Genomic DNA, 25,591 nt, shown 5'->3' with positions numbered 1-25,591 from the left:
TTCAAGTTTTCTTTTCGTACAATCTTTAATTAATCAAACAAAACACTCTCAATTGTCAACATTTGTGTTTCACCCTGATCGCCATTATATTAGATACGCGGGAACATATAAAAAAGAATTCTACTATGAAACTGTCAAATTTTAAATGTGCCACCCTCGTATCTGCATCTGCATGACCTCCCCAAGTGTACCAGCCTGTGATGTCCTACATGTTGATATTTTTTGAAAAATTACGCGTCGTGATCGTGGAACATTGACTTAAGGTAAGTGAGGTAGTAGCTGACCGGCAAAGCAATTTTTCAACTTTGGTAATCAGTATCTCAGGATGATTTCGTTGAAACTAAGTTTTTCCTTCGTCAGAATTTAATTTGATCTGTTCCCGTTCCGCAGAATATCAGAAATATTGACAATTAATTAATTTTTATTGTAAAAAACTGATTTTACTGAAGCACTGTTTTTGATGCAGTAGCTGACCACTAAAAAACGGATGTTTTTATACCTGACCAGTCTTGTTGCAGTAGTTGACCGCTTCAAAATTAAGACATTTTTCACATTTTTCGCAATAATTTCGCATTATTCGACACATTTTCACTCTTAATTCACTGATATTAACCAATTTCAATGATGAAAACGCATAAAAACACAAAATATCAACGAATTTTAATCACATCATTTTGTACACAACAAAGCACATGGAAGGTGAATTTGTCACATGAAGAAAAATGTACGGAATTTGGTGCGTTCAACTACACAAACATGGCATATTTTTGATGCAATGTTTTGACCACCATGTGTAATTAATTAAATATTAACTTTTAGACGCTATTTATGTTACTAATATTAATTGTCGAACTATTTACTACCTCAAAACACCAAAACTTTGTCCATTAAGGCCAGTTCATGGTTGCATATATCGCAAAAATGTATGCGAGTATGAACTGGCCTTTTTGTAAGGCCAGTTCATGGTTGCATATATCGCAAAAATGTATGCGAGTATGAACTGGCCTTTCTGTAAGGCCAGTTCATGGTTGCATATATCGCAAAAATGTATGCGAGTATGAACTGGCCTTTTTGTAAGGCCAGTTCATGGTTGCATATATCGCAAAAATGTATGCGAGTATGAACTGGCCTTTTTGTAAGGCCAGTTCATGGTTGCATATATCGCAAAAATGTATGCGAGTATGAACTGGCCTTAATAATACTTTTGTCAATAAAAACCTTAAATTAGACCACACCGATCTTACGATTTTCTTAATAAATGTGCAATTTTGTACTGAGATGGTGCACTGGTTTCATTTTATGGTTTTATCAAATAAGTAAACATAATAATCGCATTATTTTCATGAAAAAATTAATCTTTAGGCTCTAAAGATTAATTATAACGTTAATTTGCGTATTTTCATTTGTAATTATTTTCCAAAACTGATAAATAATGTAGCTGGTCAGGTAGACCTACACGGTCAGCTATACCCTCACTTACTTTATCAGGGATTATTCTTGTAAAGAAAAGAAAATCTTTGCTGAAGTTATAACCATAAACTGCGACTCATTTTGGTCGGATTGATTTGTATACAGCTGAAAAATCTCAAATGACTTAGGCCTTTGATATAATTGGTTGAGTAGATCCAGGATATGGCAGTTACGCTCTTTAGTGATGTTGCTATCGATTCGGTATGCTGGTTCTTCAAAAGAAAGAAAATCCAATCGAAGAAAATATTTCAAATTTCAATATGATTCACAACACGTTCGATAGGTGTCGCCAATTTCAATCAATTTGATAATGGCAAACATCTGGCAACACATTATATCCGTGACTTTAGTTCCCATATTTTTTTTTATATCCAACACTTCGCCATATTAAAAAATATTCTCTAGTTTAACATTTCTTATCGCGTAAAAATTGCAAAAAAACATAATTAATGTAGTGCATTTGTGTCGAAATATGTGCAATCAATTTAAAAACAATGGGAAAAGTGTTTACCATATGGTTCAGTCATTTGGACAATATTAAACGACTATAATATGTGTAATTGTGGAACGTTGAATATATAGAGGAGAAAAAAAGACACACACAAGAGAGACGAAAGGAAGAAAAAAAAATATCAAAATTAAAGATTCATTCACCCAAAATAAACAAAAAGCAAAGCAAAAGTACCAAAGACGAAGTAGTGACCATGGCTAATCCTAGGAAATTCAGCGAGAAAATCGCTTTACACAATCAGAAACAGGCTGAGGAAACAGCCGCATTTGAGAAAATTATGCGAGAAGTGTCGGACGCAACGTCGAAGGTAATAATAAAAAAAGTTTTTTACGAGAAGGAAAAATTTGGAGCTCTTTTTCGAGTTGATAAATATTTTGGCAAAAAAAACCATTCTATGCTGTGGAAAACCAGTTTATTGGATAACATTCATCGACTAGACTCAAATGAAAACAAATTATTTTGTACCGATTCGCGGAAATCGAGTTTTTTTAGTTCTTTTTTTCGTCTTCAGAATATTTTTTTTTGTTGAATTTTTATTACACTCTTCGCGAATGAGCTGGTATTTTTCGTGTACCTATAATATCCTCTATATTATTCCGCACATGTCAAAATATGAATAAATGGCGCTTTATTATAAATAAAAATAATATTTTAGCGAAAATACTAATTTCTTGGGCTCTTCTATAGGAAGTGATGGTGTTTGTGTGTTCGGTGTTAAATGATAAACTTTTGTTTAAATAGCTGTGGATACCGATGTTTACACAAGTCATTTATTTGTTATAAGTTTATTGACAATTATAACAAAACAAATTGATGTACACGAATCCACTCCGTCTTATCTTGATTTATTTTCATATTAGAATCGAGTCTGAATATTCAGGTAGAGGAAATGTAAATGGGAATTTTGGCGATTATGTCAAGAATAATCTAATTGGAAATTATGTTCCGTGATGATTGAATCTCCTAAATGTGCGATTACTATCAACATTAATAGCACAGAAAGTGACACGTATGGACATGGACGAGCAAAATAAACTCTCTTTTTTAGTCAGTCCCGATTTATTAGAAATTAAAGTTCACAGCCTTGTTACCACTTGTATTACCAGTTCGCAGAGAGTTTTTGAAATGACCATACGATACCATTGAAAAATCTGATCTTTCTCTAACGTCGACATGTATCGGAATGGATTGCGAGTAGTGGTATGGGGTTGATTTCCATATGGTTTTACAGTGGAAAAATGTTTCCTTTTTTTTGGTTCATTTTTCTTGTTGAAAGTTTCACCAAACTTTTAACTAAGACTTTCAAAATGGACTTCCCGAGTTTAACAAATTGTTAAAACTGTTACACTTATCATGACGTATGGTGACAGAATACTAATCTCTGAATAATGTCATCGACCAACGATTCTGTAGTTTCACTAAGCGGGAAAAATTGGTTTTCTTTTGAAGGTTCAGGTTGCCCTAAGTCTGAGCATTTAATTGATAACTTGACGTTTAATTCTCTTTAAGTAGACGATATATTTAGGAGAGAGATCCTATGTAAATCCAACAGCTTCATTATGAGTAGAAATTAGGAAGGTCCACAGTAAGTCAATCATATTCACTCAACGTACGACTCTAATCAATATTACTAAATACCCTCAAATTGAAGTGCTTTTTAACGGTACGACAATTTTAGAACCTGTTACCAGTACCCACCAATCTTGACCATAATACAAAAAAGAATAAGAAATTTCCAGCCATCGGCGATGTAAACATTAAAAAAAAACAACCCAACATCGAGGTCTGAAGTTGCAAATAGCAAAAGAAAATTGAACAGCGAACTGTACTTCGTACTGTGCTAAAAATAGATCGACCGCAGCGTTTTGCTATGTGAACAGGTTTTTGAAAATTTCAATTTATTAACAAGCATTGAGATGCATGATATACTCTTCTGGGTATATTTAAGACAGGTCACAGCTTGCATTTGTTTTTATTTATTTTGAAATTGAAATTCATTCGAAAATATGTTGCTCTAGCAACCGCGTACACATTGTTTACAAAATTAAGAGTCCTAAAACGCATAGTGTCCGCTTGCAAATAAACATTATTTTATGACAGAATTCTTTTGTTCTAATGTCAATTTTGACATTATAATCTCGCTCTTTAAATGGCTAGTAAGAGCTATGCTTTGGCCAATACGATCTTGCCATTGCTCGGTTGTGGTCACTTTTCTCTCTTTTCTAATGTTTTTGCGTTGTGGAAATATAGAGGTGAGACGATTATAATACAAAAATAAATTGATCTGTTTCATCAATTCGTATACATTACACGGTGTGTACGATATGCGAGACATATTGTGAGCTTTTTTCAATTTTCGTTTATTAAACAGGTTGTTCAAGCCAATAACATTTATGCATTAATCTCCATTAATTAGAAGAAAATGAAGTCGCGGTCGTTTTAATTGTTTTTTTTTCATTATTTTTCATTTCGTTCATCTAGATTGGCTTTGTCATTCTCGAAACAATTTTTTTTCCAATTATTTTTCATCATTTCAATTACATTTTTTTCCGATACAGACCTACACAAACATGCACATTCTTATCGACCGACGACGATTAAAAAACGAAATGTAACATTACTGCCTGACTGATTTAGCAAAATGAAAATACTGGCACCGCCAGATGATTGAATTTAATTTTATTATTTACTTTATCGGTGTCGTATAACATACCTACGATACGCAGGTAAATGTGTAAATTATTGTCTAAATAGAAGCAGCTTTTCACAATTCAAAACAGAAAAGTTTTTAGTCAATTTGACCTTATTGGGAAAATGCTGGCGCTCTGGAATTTTATGATCACAGAGTGAAGTGTCGGCCACTAAATCATTTACCCAATTCGGTTAGTAGCCCGGGATTCGGGATTGCAATGGAATGTGAAAGTTGATATGTGGAAACCAGATTTTCTAGCGCATAATTGTCTGAATTAACAAAGCCTACCTATAGGTGAGTGGGCACACCTAATTTTTATGCCCGCCCTACCCAAAGCCCAATAATTTAAAAAAAGCATGCCCACGGCGCAGCCCATGCCCAAGAGTCTTTAAAAGCATGCCCACTGCCCAGCCCATGCCCAAGGCCCACATATTAAATTTTCGCTAAAAATGTGAAAATTGTCAATCTGAGGCGAAACCGATGTTGACAGCACAGTTGGAAAGACGATTTTATGTGCGATAGCCGTTTTAAAATTCCTTGAATGAATATTACATCGTACGGAAAGTCTAGACTGCAGTGCAGTCACTGCACTTAAGATTTAAGTTTGTGGGATCACACATTTTTGAAAAGTGCCCATGCTGCGCCCTATGCCCACGAAATTGTAAAGTGCCCATGCCCATGTCCCGTGGGCAGCCCACTTTTATGGGCAGCCCACTCACCTCTAATGCCTACCCTTACATGAACGTCAAAATGAAACTTAGGAAAAACTGAAGTCTGGATAGAAAACGAATGTTTCGTAAAAAAACATTTGTAAGTTCTTGGTAGGGAAAGGGGAAAAGAACTCGATAAAACCGTGCCCACATATTTCCAAGGTATATAAACACACGAGAAACTTGAAGCTGAAAACGACATCGATAATCGAGAACAAAATACAAGTTTTCGTCAATCGATGCCTTAGAATAATAGAATAATCCTGAGAATACGCTGGCCAGAAAAGATTTCAAACATCGAGTTGTGGAACCTAACCAAATTCGAGAAAATAAACGTCGGAAATGGAGTTGGATCGGCCACACAATTCGACGCCCTGCGGGAAACATCGAGAAAAGGGACAGGCCCAAAATCACGTGGAAACGAACAGTCGTCGACGAAGCGAGGAAAGCCGAGAAAGAATGGACAGAAGTCAAGGCACTCGCACCGAATCGAATACGATGGCGGCAATTTGTAGACTCTATGTTCCCTCGAGGAGTAAGACGATAGATGATAATGAAATGAACATACTGAAGGTAACGCAAACCCTCAGGGAATAGCAAGAAATACGGACCCCAAATTTCATGTGAATGTAAGAGGTACTATGTTGCAACCGTGACGTTTAACATAATAATGTTGTTGGAACTGCTTAGTATTGTTTAGTACTGTTTAGTATTGTGTTTTGCATGTGCTACAACATAACAAAGTGAAATACACTTGTGTCCAACATTATAAAAATAATATTCACACCAAAATAGAGGTCCGTGTATTCTTGCGGATTTGCGTTACCTTCAGTATGTTTACTTACCTTGGGTATTTCCTCGCTTACCCAGAAGTTGATTGCTATAAGTACCGTTATTCCCATTTTTCTACTTTGCCGACGATTGGGTCTACTTTACCGTTGATTCGATCAAATATTTGGTAGATGGATCGGATTTGATCTGATTGCGGAACCCTCAAAGTAAAACAGCGATTTGTTTCAGATGACTGAAGATATATCGCTTCGGTTCGGATATTGTTTAGGTCATATTGGTTTTAAATTGCTTCTTGAAAGTGACCATTCTTATTGTCTAACTTAAGACGGCTCCTGAGTCTATTTAAGTTAGTCCGTGAAATATACGCGAGAAATCATTTACAAATTGAACAAATATGTTAACCAAGCAATTTAGCTTCTCTTTTGGTTATAAAAATTTCTTTCTTTCTTTTCCACTTTAATTTTAGGTATCAAGTAATGTGACTTTAACGCCCGGCTTAGGTTCTTTCCGTGGTGGATCTCTGCCGAATGTGTCTGAACCGAAACGTAAACCACAACAATCGTCTACCGTTAATACAGAAGAAATAAAGGTTTTTTTTTGTCGTTGAGCCGATGAAATTTCTGTGTTGATTGATTTAGTTTGTTGTTGTTGTTGTTTTAGTTGGCTAGTTTTGGAACGAACACCAATTGAATAACTTTATTTTTACAGTTTTGTTCGGAAGATTACAAATTTTGTGATTTAATTGCTCTGTGTTTCGTTACAATCATGACGAGAAAAAAAAGAGTTTCATGGAATCGTGTTATCGTTTGCATGTGTTCTACTTTACACCATTTTTTTTTTACTTTTTACTTTCTTCCCCTAGCCCATTATACCATTATTGTTGTTTAGAGCTCGTTTCCTATACTCTCTTAAGCCTTAATTACAGCGGTGTGCGTCATAGTTGAGTACCCTATCTTAGGCGATTGTTGTTGGGCTACAAATGTGCCCAAAAACAATCGTCCGAAATAGACACTGTGCATGCTAGGGAACGAAAAATTGATTTTTTTTTATTTAGAAATTGATCCCTTTTTGTGCCCGTAGCATGTAAATAATTCGACAGAGAACGTATGGATGTTATGTTCATTAGCTTCGTATGAACGAAGAAATTGACACTATCGTCATTTATGTCGTCTGTTTCATTCCTACTGTCAATTGTATGCTAGGCGTCATGTTGAATTTTCTTCTACAGTGACCAACATTCTAATATCGTCTAATCTTTCCCAATGTCGATGCTGTAAGAACATCGATCAGCTTATCAGAAAATTTACAGAACTTTTGTGTGAGTTACAGACCAGCGCCAAACCAGCATACAATGTAAGCCCTTAGGCCGAAGGCCGAAAACACACGAGCATTTCGACAACTCTTCTATTGTTTTAGTATAGTTTCCACTTAAAAAGAGCACTCCGACAAAGGAACTGTCACGTAAACGGAGTAAAAATTGAAATAAATTCAATTTCCACTCCGTTTACGTGACAGTTGTTTTGTTCTATTTTACAACTGTCATGTAAACGGAGGCTAAACGGAATGCTCTTTTTAAGTGGAAACTATACTTTAGCCTGTGACATATTGTGATCATTGATATCTGATTACAATGATAAACGTAATCGCAAAATTGCTCGTGTCCTGACTCAACAGTCCTGTAAATTCGGCTATGTCAGGACTGGCAGAAAGATTGTCAGTTGTTGAGGTGGACAATATTGCTCGACTGTTCCCGGCCTCAATGCGTTTGAAAAATATCGAAAATTTCTTATTTTTAACTGCTACAATGTTCGTCACTGTTAGATTTCCATATTTGTGTCTATTTTCTCGCATCTTAACAGAACCTGCAGTAGTTGTATGTACGAATGAATTCGGTTTGAAAGTGAACGTGCGAAAAAATTGAGTTAACTTTTTGCTTTTTGGTATAATTTATGTGTTGATGGCACTAAGTGAATAGCAACCATGCGCACAACATTTTAGTTATTGTATACGCATACCACCAGTCCAGTTGGCTGATAGTCTAATTTACGTGAAGCACACAACAATAGAACCGTAGATAGCCCTTAATCAAAGTAATTTCGCACATTTTGTGCAATAGCTGTTATGATCGGTTAGGTTGAGTTCACTGGAGATAACACTCGAATTCTCTGAAAAATGTTTAGTTTGTAGTGTTTATCAGATTACAATGAAAAACGCAGCGTAACTGTCAGTTTCGGCAATTCAAAATTGACAGTGTGTGTTTTCGGCTTAATAGTCCAATGTAACACTCAAAAAGAAGTCTAAAAAACTGAAACGAAGAAAGTTATAAAGTTTGCCTTAAATTAGGCAAATAATTGAGCGCAGTGTTTGGCTCCAATTTGTAAAATTATACTTCGTTTAAAGCTCGCACGGTGGGGTTGAACAAAACTTAAATAGAGTCGCGACACCACCTCTGATTTTTTTTCATATTCTTATTGAGGGACTCGAGTACTATAGGGAACCACATTCAGTTCGCGGAGCTATCCAGCCGTTTCGGAGAACCGGCACTCATGGCCGTGCGGAACCGACGAGTCAATTTGAATACAGATTGTTATCGCAACGGATAGAGGGACTAATTCTAAGCTAATTTGTGTTGAAATGGCTTCCCTCGACAATGTGACCACGTAGCTACAGCCAGCTAAAGTCGAAATTTCGACATCTTTGAATGGTGATATGTCCAAGACGCAGAAAGTTTGAAACTCTTTGAATGGCGATATTGGTAGAGAATTCCATGCTCTATTAAACGCCGAGAATGGATTTTACAAAATTTGTCTGAATTGTACAATATTTGAAAATTTTTATTTTCACCATCCTCGGCGAAACTTGGACTCATCTGTAATACTCAGGTTGACCCTGTCTGCAACAAGACAATAATGCCTGATCAGCCTGCAGTCTAAGCTTTACAACGATACCACACTCGCAATACCAGCCTTACAACAAGTATCTGTTACAACCTTTTGTTTGCAGCAAGGTCACTCTACGACGAAATTTTCAATTTATCATCTATTTTCAACTGCCCGTTCCTTTAGGATAGGTGGAATTGTTATGCATTCTTGTTAGGCATTATTGTCTTGTTGCATACATGGTCAACCTGTGTATTACAGATGAGTCCAAGCTTCGCCGATGATGGTGAAAATAAACTTATTCAAATATTGTACAATTCAGACAAATTTTGTAAAATCCATTCTCGGCGTTTAATAGAGCATGGAATCGTCTACCAATATCGCCATTCAAAAAGTTTCAAACTCTCTTTATCTTGGACATATCACGATTTAAAAATGTCGAAATTTCGACTTTAGCTGGCTGTAGCTACGTGGTCACATTGTCGAGGGAAGCCATTTCAACACAAATTAGCTTAGAATTAGTCCCTCTATCCGTTGCGATAACAATCTGTATTCAAATTGACTCGTCGGTTCCGCACGGCCATGAGTGCCGGTTCTCCGAAACGGCTGGATAGCTCCGCGAACTGAATGTGGTTCCCTATAGTAAGTACTCGAGTCCCTCAATAAGAATATTTAAATTATTTAAATTTTGTTCAACCCCACCGTGCTCGGAGACGGTTGTGTGAGTCATTGCAAAACTCAATACTGATGCTGTATGTTCAGCCAAGTGTCAGTGGGTCATCATGTATGTGTTACAGCAGAGAACGTAAATCTGATCTTTTTAGAGTTTTAACACTGCTGTTTCAGCCGACATGTGCAACGAAAAGCTTCTAGTGAAGTAACCTTCACTCGATTCCACAGGTCTCTGCAAAACGATTTCCGTCAGTCACAGAAAATCCTTTCATTAGAAAATATTTTCAAAAAATCCTCAAAAACTCATCGGAAAACTTAAAAAAATCTTTGGAATTCAGAGAAAATCTTTGACACAGTAGAAACAGTATAGAAAATCCTCTCAAAATCATAGAAAATCCTCACTGGATTGTCTTTGTGAAAATCCTTTGTCATCGAAAATATCTAAATATCCGCCCGTTTTTCGATAGACTTTCGTGTATTATCATTAGCACCCACAATCCACATATAACTACAATTACTGTGATCGCCCAAGATCAAATAGCGTTGGATCAGGGGCAAAATATTTGGTGAAAAATATTTCTCTAAATCTGTTATTGTGGCAATCCGTAAAAATTTGAATTGCGGAATCAAACAGCGCTTACCGAACTTACTCGATATCGAGTTAACCTACGAGGTTAGAAATCCTCAGAGAATCCAAGACAATTTCTTTTTGCCACAAAATTTACGATTGTCCGTTACGTTTATCCTTCTTATTCTTTCCAAACGAATGTAGTCGAAATTAGTATGAACTGCATGTCGGAATTACATTTCGCCTTCAAGCATCCGATAGACTCTAATTTGCTAATTTCGATGTATGTCTTTCCTTTCCACAGCCGGACGAAACCACTCTCGCACAATATGGGCTGACATCGATGCAGTCGTCACATATGAGTGAAAATAATAATGTCAAATCAAACGAAACACAGACCAGAGGTATCAACCAGAAAACCATTCGAACCAACGACCAATCTCATCCAAAATTGTATTTCAGGCCGTAGCAGCGTTGGACCAATTAGACGACCAGGAGATCGGAAAATCGACACATCACCATATAGCAGTGGAAATGTAGCGTATCTAAGTCCACCAAGTGATTCAAGCTGGCGAAGGACTAGTTCGGATTCGGCTATACATCAAAGTCTTACACAGACCCAGGTAAAAATGGTTGACCGAAGAAAAAAAAACGTAATCACGGCCGGCCGGTATTTATTCCGTAAAATTTCAGGACCATCACATTTATGGTACGCATTCACCATTTACGCTAAGTCCGGCTGCTCAACGGCGAATAACAAACGTTAGCAGTAACATCGACATCAAATCGTACGCTAATCAACACGCTAACAATCAACACAATGTGTCCGGTGCTAATAACGATGGACGACCGCGATCGTCGTGTGGACTGTCTAGATTGCCTGGGATAAAGTATAAAAATCGAAAAAGAAAAACGGAAACGACGAAGAATTCTGACGTTGACATTTTTCGTTTGCAGTATCTACCCGTCGTCACACGATAATTCAATACAAATACCAATAGGAAATAATACTGGATCGTTACCGGATCTCACGTCAGTACATTTTCCATCGCCGTTGCACACCCCGATTGATCAGGAGCATGATCATTCAAGCAGTCCATATAGTTCGGTAAGTAAAGACATTTTTGGCTTCACTGTGCATTTAGACGGACATGGGTTCAATTTTACGGCGTAATGAGTTTCGCCTTTGAACATGTTTTGTCTTTGACCATAACTTCCGGTGGCGGGACATTTCCACACCGTCAATATAGTCAGGAACGATATTATCGCCCAAAAAATTTTCATCTAGGACGATAATATCGTCTAAATTGAAAAATTCTAAAATATTGTCTGGACGATAGTATCGTTTTCTTGTCGATATTATCGTTCAAAAAACGATATTATCGTTTTCTGGACGATATTACCGTTCTAGAAAATCTAATGGATATTTTCGTTTTCTGTACGATAATATCGTCCAAAACGATAATATCGTCCAGGACGATACTATCGTTTAAAAAAACGATAATATCGCCCAGGACGATATTATCGTTTAGTTTTGGGTGGTAATAGAGGACGCCAGCTTTTTTGGACAGAAACGATAATGCCCCACAATAACAGTAATTCCCAACAATAATGCCCCGTCAAAAATGGCGACCATTGTGAATGCATTCACATGGACAAGTCAATTTTCTATTTATTTTTGACTTTTATTCTAAAAGTTCGTCCGGATCTATATTTTATCACAGCAATCCGTAGATCTAATTTGTAGCGAGCTAGCGACAATGAGCTGGAAAAAAGCTATTCACTTTACAACGCGCTGTTCGACGACAAACACCAACTTTGATTGTACATAAAAAGCATTTTAACATGCCGAGCGATCCGGCCCATTGCCCCGGAGCGAAGCGGAGGGCCGCAATGCGAGCCGGGCGCCGGAACGGTGTCGAAACTTAGGAGTTAATTTTTTTTTCTCGCATCGTCTCATAATTAGTCTGTGTAATTTTTCTGTTATAAAATTTAAATTTACGGAACCAAATGAACCAATTTTTAATATATATTTGCCGTCTATTAAAAGGTGTTTATCTACAAGATTTTGTGTTTCGTCTTCAACAACCATCCAGAACGATAATATCGCCCAGGACGATATTATCGTCTAGAATTTTTATTTTAAATAAATTAAAAACGATATTATCGTCCTGGACGATATTATCGTCTCAAATTTAAAAAAATAAATTAATTAAATACGATATTATCGTTCTGGACGATACTATCGTCCAGAACGATATTATCGTCCCAAAAATTATCGCCCAGGACGATAATATCGTCCAAAATAACGATAAATTTGTTCAGAAAAAGAAAATAACGATAATATCGTCCAGCGGTTATTTTCATCCAGGACGATATTATCGTAAAAAAAACGATATTATCGTCTTTTGAACGATAATATCGTTTTTTAGACGATAGTATCGTCCAAAAAAACGATAGTATCGTCCAAAAAAACGATAGTATCGTCCAAAAAAACGATATTATCGTTTAAAAACGATATTATCGCTTTTTTAAACGATAATATCGTCCTGAAAATATTTTAAAATTTATAATTTTAGACGATATTATCGTTCTGGATGAAATTTTTTTGATATTGATATTTTTGATATTTTCCTGACGATATTGACCGTGTACTTATGTCGCCTCATCTAACTTCCGCCGTTGACCATGTTTCGTCTTTGATCATGTTTTGCCATTGGCCACATGTTTCTCCTCTGACAAAAAATCAATCAATCAAATATATTTTCCATTTTTCACCATGTTTCGCCATTGAACAATTCTGTACGCACCAACAATGCTTCCGGTACAGTTCCAATTCTGCCAAGGTTGCCCTTTCAACGTCTGTATACATTGTGGTGAAAACTATTTTTCTTACACAAATCAGCGCTCGATCGATTCATATTTAAAATTTTACCGAGCGCTTCGATTGTGAATGAAAGCACTACCCGATCGAGACTCAACACTGGTGGTGAAAGATGATTTTGATTCTGTTGCTTTATTAAGTCTACTACGGTATGTTTCAAGAAAATAAAAGGAATTTGAGGCCTGAACTGGCCATTACATCATGCTACGTCGATAATATTTTTGTTAATCTACAAATAACTGGGTCCCAGGGGGAATTAGAGGAACCGTTAGATATCAAAAACGTAATTTAAAATTCGGTCACATTTCAAATTGATGAAATTATTTTGCTTGACACAGAGTCCGATAACCGCATCACCGACTACGCTGTCACCAACGTCCATACACACACGACACCCAAACACAGCATTTCAATATTCTCCGTCAAATTCGCCCGGTGACAGCAACAACACTTTCAGTCCTACGCATCACACGCAACATAGTCAGGTAAGCGAAAACTTCTTCTTTTTCTGTCTAATCCAAAGTTTTTGAGTTTTTATTTTCTAGGCACAAATTTTGTTTTTCATTTTTTTTTTAAACTTTTTTTTCTAATTTGAGCACCACTGTTATTAATATTTTTTTTTAAATATTTATTTTGCTTGCTGAATGTTGTTTTTTTGCCATGTTGTTATTTGTTACAGCAATATTTATCTGTTCCTGATAGCAAATATCATCATGTTAATAAGGTATTTTATGATTTTTTATTTTTATTTTATTGAAACTGTGAGCTTTTCTCCGTTTTTAAACGAATATGGGTAAAGAAGGACAATGTCAGTGAACCGGCTAGTCATCTGTAATCGACAATGACAGATGTTTAAGCGACGAATATCAGAACAATTAAAACGTACATGTGTAGACAAATGAATTAGAAGATTTTTGCAAGTCTGTATACTTTGGGGAGGTCACGCAGACGCAGATACGCGGGTTACACACCACGTTTCATACAAAAAATTCACCACGCCATACAAATTCAATTTTGGTGAATTTGTTTGTATGGAAAAGGAGTGTTCCCGCGTATCTAATAAAATGGCGATCTGCGTGACCTCCCCAAAGTATACAGCCTTCCATTTTTGGGCATCTACTTTCTCAGACAGGATTTTTAGTTTGTCAGTAAACACTAAACAACAAATTTAGAAATTAGCTCTGGTTTACCATTAGCGTTGACAAATTTAACTGTCGATATATTTGAAATTTGCGCTTCAAACGCACTCATCACTAAATTTATCCGCTGATATAGATATTTACGTCACAAGGACGAAAAAGTCGAGTTTTCTCGTGAAGTTTTTCTATTCGAGGCGAAGCCGAGTTCAATAACCACGCGAGAACGTGACTTTTCATTTTTAGTCCAATTTACATGCTGAGGGCATTAAAAAAATGCTTCATTGATGAAAAGAACCGTTTACGGTTTGCAAGTTGCTTTTACTTTATTCAAAACGAATTTTCAGAATAAACAAAGCATACTATATCTTACATTGGAACGGGTAATCTGGCATACGCTGCTAAAACAACGCACTTTTCAACTAAACGTCAAGGGTGAACTTGCACGATTCCGTTACTAATATTTTGAAACACTAAGTTGATGACAGGGTAAAGAAATATTCGTATGCCTTTGCGTCAGCGACATTGTGAAAAAATGAATTCGAAAATGTGATACTTTCTCTCTTCGTGAGCCAGATTCCCCGACACCCTAACATTTTCAAATGATCGTAAGTTCCATTGTCGGTTGTAAAAGTCGTTGAAAAGATTTCTTGCTTATGGCTTGAACAAAAATAGATTCTTGTGGATTACAGCCCCCGCTTCGCTCTAGCCACAAAGTTCCTACTCGTTTAATTTTTTATACAAACCACAAAATTACTCAAAAAAAATTCTTTTCGGAATGACTCTTACTTTATTCACCCGTCCGTAATAGATCATCTTCGAATTTAACCTGAGGAATTTAATTTCCCGTCGAATAAAAAAAGTTTTTTTTTGTAATCCTAATTCTTAAGTTATAGAGTTATCAAGGAATTAATAAAGTTTGACAAACATTTTCCTTTCAATCAAGGGAATTGGATGCCAAGATTATTTTTATCAAATACTAGTCAATATCCCCTTTAAGCTTGGATTTAGCGAAAGCACTTAACGAACAGTTTAACGGAAAAAGCTCACAAATTTTCATATTACAGACGAGAAAAAATAAGAAGTTACAATCCAATTTTCCTTATTCAATCCACATGCATTACGTACCACATAACACGTGCATATCGCATGTAGAATCCACATTATGGATTGAGTAATATCTATTAAGTGGATTGTATTCGTTGAAGATGTGACTTGTTTATTTTCTCGCACTGTATTTTGTTTGTTGTGTTGTGTGTTGCTGTTTTTGGATTTTTTTTTTAAATATTAACACAAAGTCACTTGTTTGTTTAACCATGCACGATCTTTACCGCAAATTTTCGACGTTATTCCATACTGATTATTTACAGGGGATCGAGAACGCATATCAGCCATCGCAAAGTGCTTCACATCACCAGCAGCAGCAACAGCAACAACAGCAGACACATCAGTCATATGGTAATTTAGCTAATCAACAAATCCACTACCATAACAGTCAGCACAGCCCACCAAATAATGCCCTTCATGGATCTCATGGAAATTTGACGAATCTTGGCAACGTAAGTTTCCAGACAAAGCTCGACTGCAATGAAAACATTTTTTCAATAAATGATACATTCACAGACACCGCAGACGAATCTAGGTTATCGAAGTCCGAAATGTCGCCCTAGTCCCGGATCCAGTCCCGGTTTGGTTGGCTCCTTACCGAATAGTGGTGATTCGAACACAAGTGCGCCTTGCAGTCCGGCATCGCAAGGAAATAATGGGTAGGTCCAATGGGAAACTTGTTTTTGAATCAAACTGAAGTTTACCTATATTTTGCAGACAATACGATAGCTACTACCTAAATCCATCGATACAAGCAACGTTTGAGCAGTTCTCATTGGTGAGTGTTTTCTGTATTATTTTCTTAAATTCGGCTGCGTTACACTGTAGAGAATCTATTGAATCGGGGAAAGTCCATTTCATCTTATGAACTACTCCTTTCCATTTCCGAAAAAGACGGCCACTCTTTTTTGGAATATAAAACAGGAACGCAGTTCTAGTCCAAATTCTATTCTATTACTTTTGAATATAACTGAAAGGTGCTTCTAGCACATGTACCACCAAGTAATGATGACTCCTATCTTTACGATAGGAATGCAAGGTCTATTTTGATTGCATGAGCCTCCGAATATTTTTTATGTTCATGCTAGGAGCAGATCTAATTCGAATTTTTCTTTTGTCATACTGTCAAACTTGACAGTAGAACAAAAGAAAAATTTGAAAAGTTCACGTCGCTGTAGGAAATCTCCGTTGGCCTGTAGAGGCTGCACATTTTGTTTCTTTCAAGAATTGTACAAAAATCTGGTGTATTTGAGTGTCCGAAGTTTCCAAACAGCATTTCCCTATGTGTAGCTGGAGCTAGTCTCGGATTGATTAGGTTGAACGAACATTATTTCTTCGTTAATTTTGTCGAAATAAACTTAAGATACGAATTGTAGTTAGTAACAATGTCCCATGTGTATGTGATCCCCATTTCCAAGTTATTTACGTTTGTTATTCTGTTCATTTCATGCGTACATTTACACCGTTTAGGGAGTGGTAAGTTTGGCTGGTTATAAAACTTAAAAAGAAAATCTTATTTTGATATAGAGTACACAGCAGGCATGTCATGTCTTTTATGTCGTCACAATGAAGAAAAACAAAAGCTCTGCGTCGAATTGTCGTTTCATATGTCCCATTTCAGACTACTAAAAAAACCGCATTTCGGCACAAGTTCTGCAATGAACATTACAATCCGTACTTGTGCTAAAACGAAATGTCAAAATTGTGTTTGTTTTAATGGAATGGAGTTTTCCACATCTGATGGCATCAGATTCTGATGCGTTGGTTGGTTCGTGCGTCAATCTCGAAAATGGGCACTGCCCAAAACCAAAACGACACCGAGGTTCATTTGTTCGGTTATTATCGGTTAGAATCTCGGCGTACAAGTTTAATGTGACAATAGGATGTTGGGTTACGCAAGATTGTTCAGTTTAATAGGTCGAGCATCATTACATGATCTCATTGTGTTTTATTCTTAACGAGTCCATTCAGTAATGCGAACAATGCAATCCGAAACAAAGACTTTGTTTCATCTGTCAATGAATGGAACCAAAAATACAACAGAAAACCAGATCTTGCACTGATAAGAATGGTGCGGCTCACTTAACACTAAAATGTCAAACGATAACAGTGCTGGCAATTGTAATCGTAAGGTGGTCGGAATTCATCGGAATTCACATACCGTAAAAAAATGCAAATAAGTTACAGAGAGAAAAACAAAACGAAAGTCATTATCATCGCAGTTGATGGCTTCACTCAAAGCTGTGCATACGTGCACGAGTAGTTGACATCACTTTTATTTTGAGTTAATTGTTTAGTTCTCATTCATTTAATGTTTCAATTTCAAAGAAACACAAAAAATCGAAAGTTCGAACTATTGTTATGAATGGAGTATTCATGCAGTGTGAGGGTTGGTGTTTCGAAGGATGGATCTTTTAATATTGAAAACATGTCGCGACGGCATGATACTAACAAGATCCCATCAGTGGATACTGTAACTGTGTAATAATCTGTCCGGTACGTTGCATTCTCAAAACTATTTGCTTTATAATCTACAGAAACAAGTGAAAATGATCGTCGAAATCTAAAAACCTTCACTACAAAAAAGTTGACGTGTCGTCGTCATCATTTTTCGTTTCTTTTATTTTTTCAAAGGAAAATTCATCTTAATTCAGATCAATAAAGTGATCGTTATTGTGTTTAAATAAAGAACAAAAACACTCGTTTCTACCTTCATCGCTGCTGTATGTTCTCGGTTCAAGAGTCTGTTTTCAAACATCTGTTAAAACATGGCACGAATGTTTTAAACGAATTGATATAAAAAGTCCACGTCAGTTTTGCAATATTATCATCGGCATCACCTTTTTCCAAAACAAAATCAATGTGACAGTTCGGGGGAGAAATTCTATTTTCACGCCTGCACCTGAACTGTCATTAGACGAAGAGTCAACAACATCTCATGGATTTTTGAGTGGAGAAAAGAAGGTTATTCATGCTGATAGACAGATTTTTCATATCGAACCCTTTGTTAATGTAATGATTCAGACTCGTAAATCAGCAATCTTGTAAATCTCAGAACCCATAAATCTAGAAGTTGTCTGATTTACCTTATTTTCTCCTTTCAAGGCCATGAGAAAATTGGGTTTTGTTGGAGTACGGGTAATTTCGCACCATATGAACTTTTATATGGTGCGAGATTCCCCCGGTGGGTGAATCTCGCACCGTGCGAAATTCACCTTCAAGGGGGGAATCTCGCACCGTGCGAAATTCAACCACCGGGGGAATTTCGCACCACGAGTATGTTGAAAATTGATTCGTGTTATGGAAAGTGGGTGCGAGTTATGGAAAGTGGGTGCGAGTCATGTACAATTGCTCTAGTCCATTGTGCTTCCTTCTAGATGAATGCACAATAACTCTAATCAATTGTGCATCGCTCTAGAGTCATGTACAATTGCTCTAGGTCATTGTGCATGGCTCTGGAGTCATGCACAATTGCTCTAGTCCATTGTGCATCGATTTAGAGTCATCCACAATTGCTCTAGTCCATTGTGCTTCCTTCTTCTGCTCTACAGCGATGCACAATTGATTAGGGTTATTATGCATTCATCTAGAAGGAAGCACAATCGACTAGAGCAATTGTGCATGACTCTAGAGCCATGCACAATGAACTAGAGCAATTGTGCATTGCTCTAGACAGATGCGCAATTGATTAGAGTTATTGTGCATGGCTCTACAGCGATGCACTCCATTTCTATAGACTCGCACCCAATTTCCACAACTCGCACCCAATTTCCAGAACTCTCACACAATTATCACAACTCGCACCCAATTTCCAAAACTTTCACCCAATTTCCACAACTCGTACCCAATTTCCAGAATTCTCACCTAATTTCTATAACTCGCACCCAGTTTCCATAACTCGCACCCAGTTACCATAACTCGAATCAAATTTCAACATACTCGTGGTGCGAGATTCCCCCGGTGGTGGAATTTCGCACGGTGCGAGATTCCCCTATATAAGGGGAATTTCGCACCCTCTAACGCGGGTGCGAAATTCCCCGACGCCGTTTTGTTGATAATTGGGCGAATGACATCTCTAGTGAGAAAGGACAGCGTTTTCTCCCCCATGGGGGATTTTTTCTCACTGGAGCCGTCACTTTGCTTATGTTTTCGAAAATGGTATAGCAAATTAATGTTTTTGGTTTCGTGGAGAAAAACGATAAATGACACCTTGTACACATGAAAAATGTTGTGTTCACCACTGGAATAAATAGGAGATTGTACCTCGAGCATCCATGTCTTATGTGACTGTCCCAAATTCTTCCAACTAAGACGCAGGATTCTTGGTGATTACACATTGACGCCTTCCGAGATCTTGAGGCTAGGACCTATCACATTGGACAGGTTCCTGGCTAAGACAGGAAGGTTTACTTGATTTATATGATGAAACGGGAAGGAAACAAAGGATCATTAGATCTGTTTTTCATGATCGAGCTTGCTCGATCGCCCCAAAGTGATAAATCTAAAAAAAAACCTCGAGCGAAATGACAGTCCTCGCTTCGCTCTGGCTACAAACATCACTCTTGTTGGAATTTACTATTTTCTCCCTCGGTAAACCAATAACTTTTACCAGAAAAATTCATTCAATTCACACAGTAAACCAATTTAATTTCCGGTTTATTTGTTCATCTGTTATTCCAAATTTGAAGAAGCAACCAAAGACTTCATTAGGTACGACACTATGAAATGTTAGTATGGAATATATGGTGTGCTGCTCGCACATCATCAATCGCCTGACTGCTAAACTGAACATAAAACATCCTGTTGTTTACATTAACTGTTGCGACTAGAGAGTATACAGTGTTCAAAGAGCGTAAAAGAGAGAAAAATTAACTGGTTCCGTTGGGTAATACGTCAAAATTTGTATGTAAAAGTCCAGTTAACTAGGAAAAAACCAGTTAATTTAACTGAGCTCGATGGGTGAACACTCTTTTTGACATTCTCTTTGAACACTATATAGTAAAACAATGAACCTGGGTTGCGAGACATGTCAAAATTAGCCCAAATTCTCTCAAATTTTCTTTTGTTTCAGCGATTGTCAAGTCATTCAAGACATTATTATCATAGCAATCTGAAGAACCAGAACGCTATCCCTACGTATCTCGTCGACATTCGCCTATTGTCACATCATTCATTACATCACCATTTTCACACGACTCACAAAAACGAAATGACAATTTTCTGTAACTAACCTCATTTTCTTTGTATTTCTGTGCTGCTTATTGTCGTTGCAAATTAATTTAAATAAAAAAGGATTGGGCAGCGCTTGTACAGAGTTTGGTTGAGTCTGGTTGTACGTGGACAGCGCAAGTTCAGGTGGTGATAATTGTGTTCATTGTGCTTTTTAATTCCAAATGATTTATTAGATTTTCATTTATTTTTTTTTCGATGTGGACGAATTTCGGACACAAACAATAAGACTGGGAAGCGGTTAAGCGCTAGCATTGCATTTGTCGTGTTTGATTTCCATTCGAATCCAGACTTATACTTTGTGGTCGAATTTTAAATCTTTGTGCTGAGTTCATTTTCTCAATTTTGTTTTATGTTTCCCTTCATCCAGGGCTAACTATTCGGAACTAAAACTTTCCCTAAGAAAATGTTTTAGGATGTCTCGTCGTCAGTTTTATTTCCGAATGATGCCTCATCCGAAACAAGGTTGCTAAGAGGATGATTAAAACAGTAGTCGTATCTATGCACGGTCAATCAGTCTGTTAGCAATTTTACCGTTAAATACACTAGTTTTTCATCTGTAGATCACTTCGGGAGCTGTCGGCTTCTGGAACAGTTGATATTTTTGTAAGAAAAATCGAATTTGACAAAAACACAAAGTTAGAATTTCTTGGAGAAAAAGCCAATGGTCCACAAAGCTGACAGATCCGACTAGCGACCTATAAACATTTCAATGATCAAATACGACCAAGTTCACCGATTTTGTTTAGTTTTATTGTTCGAATTTACTTTCAATTGTAGCTTGTTTATCGAACCGTTTTTGTTTTGTTTTAAATATAAAATCCGTTCACTTTATCCTGTAGTTTGTAGTTTGTACATATATCTGAGCAAGAACCGTGTGGTTCATCACACATGCCATTTTGGTTGTTTCCTCTTTTATTTTGTTGATGTGGTTTTTGCTATCACTTCAAATTTAAATTAGAGAATCGAAACCTTTCAAATAGTCGGTGGCAAAGGATAGCTCTGAAATTGGTATTAATTTCAGGTCGATAGTCCGGTTCAAGAATTCATAGCATCGCAGTCGCCTAATGCACAAAGTTATCAGGTGACTCAGAAGACCTGCCCACCCTACATGCCAAACAATCAGTTTCAATTGACAAAAAAATGTTTCCGTTTCAGTATGACGACGTGAATTATTCACATCTGAGTAGTTCTTTGGATACAATGCAACAACAGCAGCAACAGCAGCAGCAGCAACAACAACACCACCAACAACAATCCAACACGATGCAGCAACAAAATTCAGCCAATCTTGCCATGTCAAATCAAAAAATGCCTAACACAAATTCACATGCGGCTGTGTCACAACATCAACAACAACAACAATCTCTACCGCAACAGCAACAAATAAACAATTCGCAAGCACCAAATACACCGACTAGCATACCAGAAATTATTTTTACCGACTTTTCGTCAGCATCTGAATTATCAAAAGGTATGCTCTCGTTTTGATTGTCCCATTATCAATTTGAATGCGAAAGTTAGTCGGCTGTGTGATGAAATTGTCTAACGTTTGGTCTTATCAAGATTTGAAAAACCTTTCATAAATATCTACGTGTAAACTCTGGCTTTGTTCGTTCTGCATAGACTGGCCACGTTTGGCAAGTTTGGTGATCAATTGAAAGTTCACATCAATTATGATTCGCTAGACTTGTTCGTGAGCAAATTGGTATAGTTCTTAGAGCGTTGTAACAAGTAGCACTGTCGCCATGGACTGATGAGAAATGTCATTTGTGAACAGCATATTAATGCAAAACGTCAAAAGGCCTACTTAACTTTCTGAGAAAGTCTTTCTCTCCCATAGAGACACTGGTGGAATGTCTTGTCAATAAAATTCTAATTTCCAATTTTCTCATCAGACTTATTCGGTGATCCATTGCGACCAATCGATTTGGAACTGGGTACCATGGACTTTGCCGGCTATCAAATGCTCACCGATCCGAACGGAACGATGATAGCCGATCCGACGATCGAGGACAGTTTTCGACGAGATTTAAATTAAGTTTCGGTACAGTGATCGGTGTGCTAAAAACTTTTTGTTTTGTAAAAATCACATCGTTATCGATATCTCGGTGGAAAAAAAGGGTGTTTCTTGCGTGACAAGTCAAACTGTGGATTTCATTTTGCACAAACTTCCGTAGAGTAGTGTCATCATAGAATGCAGCTGCTGCAGTGAAATAAATCGTTGATCGTGTACAGTGCGTGTGGAACTCGAAAATGGAAAATGTGAAGAGAAAATGTATGTTAAGAAATCTATTGTTATGTGTTTGTGGTATGCTGCGCTGATGAGTTTACAAGTCGACATCGGTCATTACTGGTAAGAAATTGTTAGTTTAATTTTAAGTTTTCAATTATTCTTTATAAAAAAAAAGAATTTCTTAAGTTTTCACCTGTGATTACACCACGAGATGTGTAAAATGTTCATCGTTGCAATTTAATTAAAATTTAAAATTAAAAAAATGGAAAAATATTTTAAATTGTTGTGCCCACCAGATAAACTTTGTAGAATAACATACCGAACAGATTGAGTCATGCTGTGCTGTCAATCTTAACTGTTGAAATCAGTGATCCCATTCACAATTCTAACTTAAATTAAAGTTCCATTGTTCGAACTCGACTTTTTACTGTCATACCTTGAAAACATAAGGCTGGGAAATTACTTGACTCAGTGGTAACGTTTTACCGGCCTTTCATCAAAAGAATGCGTGTTCGAATCTCCGTGCAGGATAAATTTGGTGTTATCTGTAAAAGTTGTTAAGCCTTACTTCATAAGGTATGAAGTTTGTTAGGTCATTCGATTTCCTCAAATTTGAAGGAAGCGGGATAAGACTGATGAATATACATACACGTGTGTTGTCTACTCACTTTTGTTACATATTCACAATTTTAGGGTTTTGTCACTAATTCTCACCATTATCATTGTGAGTATTACGATCGGCAATCATTTTTGTATGTACAGTGGGACTATTTATGCTACACGAACTGTACAACGATATGTCGGCTCTTGAACTGTATCTCTGTTGATTCACAAAATCACGGCTGAAATGTTAATGCCTTGTTCTTTTGTTACGGTGGTGCCCATTTTTCGTTTTATTCACTTCACTTTATTCATTATTGTTTTGACAGGATCGCCATGTCTGATAAAACCTTAGCCTTGATTTTGGATTTCCTTTTATTAATGTCACTCAATAAATCCAACTCGACAACTCCAACATTCACACTTCATTTATGCTTAAGAATCTATTATAAAGAGAACATGAAATTTATTAACATAGAGTAATTCACTTATGGTTGCCTACTTCAAAAAAAAATGTCATGAGTCACGTATGCGTATCATGAATCGTAAATTTTACGTCGTGAACAAATTCATGCATATCATGACTCATGAATGAATGGTGTGAAGAAACATTTCTAAAATGTAGTCTTCAATAATTTCGAGGAGCTTGTGTGAGTTGGGATGACTCAGTAATGAGCAACTGGGTCATATAAAACGCGAACTTTGTTTGGGACTCTTCGATGACGTTAAAATTTATTGACGACATTGTTGTCGCCTGAACTTCCTCCATGATTTCTTCGTCTTTATTTTTGTTCACTGTCTCTTCCTTTGGAGTTTCGATGTCGTCTAGTATACTCTGAGAATTGTCGTCGTCACTTATAGCAATGGAATTAACGTTTGTATCGTCTAATTCTTCGTGTGCAAACTGAAACTGGTCTTCGTATGTTATTGATTTCGCTCATGTCCGCTTATGTCAGGTTTCAACAGTCGTATATCCCCTTCTCCTTTTCTATATCTAAAATTTGCATCTTTAACACTAACTGTTTATGGAACTCTTTTCTAAGTTATTTTTTCATATAAAATTGATCTCGGGAAAAAGGCATGTCGTACTAATCCAGTTTGGTCAGAGTTTAATTTCTTCATATTGAAGGAAATGCAAATACCGCTTATGTTTTACTTCACATCGAGAAAAAGCCGCGTCTGCTTCATTGAATTCTTTTCTAAGTTATTTTTTCATACAAAATTGATTAACGCAATGTGGAGTGTGTCATCGATGGTAACTTTGGCTTCCACGTAAGCTGTTCAATTTTTGGTTTACTTGCGCTCACTAACAGACTCAATTTTCCTTGGCACTGGTCTTGTTATTTTGTTTACAGGTAGATCCCTTGCTGTAAAGTGTAAAGTGTCATAGGGCATTCTGTTAGAGTGTGTTAAAAGACCGACGGTTGCTGAGTGAATGAATTATAAATTTTATTGAACTCAATAAACGACTCGATATAAAACTAAATTATTGTTTTGTCTACGTTACATCCGATACGCGAAAGAATGCTATGCAATACATTCTTCAACACTCTCCCTTAACGGATACAATAACAATTTTGGGGATAGGAATTTTCACTTTAACATTTTCAACAAACTCAAAAAATTTAAACTTTCCCTTGAAAAATCTTATTCGCCAAAAAAAACAATTAATTCAAAAAAAGAATTTAAAAATTAAACTTTATCGCCCGACAACTTCAAATCCTTTTTATAGTTCGACTTCACAAACTTCGTATGCCTCTTGTAGCAGTAAATCGTAATTTCAAAAATTTTCAGAGCACATATAATCGCCGTGAGTACCATGACTTCGAATCCGTAGTCCATTGTCTCCCCCTGAATTACTACGTTGTCATTCACCTCCCCGTCCGATTCGATCGTTTTTGTCTCGGAATTAGGAGTGCTGAACCAGTTGCCCATGTCTGAACAGAAAATCGGAAATGTATGTCGAAGTGTTGCCAAAAAAAAAAACGTTATTCCGGAGCGGTTGTCTAGGTTAGACTGAATATTCACTGTTGGTTAAAGAATAAAGAACTCAATTAATTGCAATCGAAGAAGAAAAAATAAAAAAAAAACGTCGACTAAGACCA

At 36.7% G+C, this 25,591-nt stretch overlaps 1 protein-coding gene across 6 annotated transcripts; it reads left to right on the top strand.

The window, feature by feature from the left end:
* The first annotated feature begins 1,827 nt into the window (after positions 1 to 1,827).
* Positions 1,828 to 25,150, top strand: LOC119084845 (CREB-regulated transcription coactivator 1). 6 transcript variants are annotated; one of them, XM_037194952.1, is made up of 16 exons: positions 1,828 to 2,288; positions 6,642 to 6,764; positions 10,599 to 10,698; positions 10,757 to 10,917; positions 10,988 to 11,184; positions 11,252 to 11,402; positions 13,517 to 13,663; positions 13,858 to 13,902; positions 15,685 to 15,873; positions 15,938 to 16,080; positions 16,139 to 16,199; positions 16,892 to 16,897; positions 20,714 to 20,776; positions 21,675 to 21,734; positions 21,809 to 22,124; positions 22,549 to 25,150. In XM_037194952.1, exons 1-16 carry the CDS (start codon positions 2,175 to 2,177, stop codon positions 22,689 to 22,691), a joined length of 2,019 nt encoding a protein of 672 aa, XP_037050847.1. In that variant the 5' UTR covers positions 1,828 to 2,174; the 3' UTR covers positions 22,692 to 25,150. The 6 variants fall into 6 exon arrangements, with proteins under 6 accessions (XP_037050847.1, XP_037050851.1, XP_037050848.1 ...); XM_037194956.1 differs by lacking the exon at positions 6,642 to 6,764; XM_037194953.1 differs by lacking the exon at positions 13,858 to 13,902.
* The last annotated feature ends 441 nt before the right edge of the window (positions 25,151 to 25,591 follow it).

Source organism: Bradysia coprophila, unplaced genomic scaffold (assembly GCF_014529535.1).
Source record: "Bradysia coprophila strain Holo2 unplaced genomic scaffold, BU_Bcop_v1 contig_94, whole genome shotgun sequence".
In the NCBI taxonomy this organism is placed as follows: Eukaryota; Metazoa; Arthropoda; class Insecta; order Diptera; family Sciaridae; genus Bradysia; species Bradysia coprophila.
The sequence above is the reverse complement of the archived record's forward strand: the minus strand, read 5'-3'. Positions and strand labels throughout refer to the sequence as shown.

Excerpts from the sequence above, each read along its gene's own strand:
- LOC119084845 (XM_037194952.1), top strand. The coding sequence starts at position 2,175 with ATGGCTAATCCTAGGAAATTCAGCGAGAAAATCGCTTTACACAATCAG. Across the intron at positions 11,185-11,251 it reads TCTAGATTGCCTGGGATAAA|TATCTACCCGTCGTCACACG; the intron begins GTATAAAAATCG and ends TTTCGTTTGCAG. Across the intron at positions 20,777-21,674 it reads CGTGGACAGCGCAAGTTCAG|GTCGATAGTCCGGTTCAAGA; the intron begins GTGGTGATAATT and ends TATTAATTTCAG.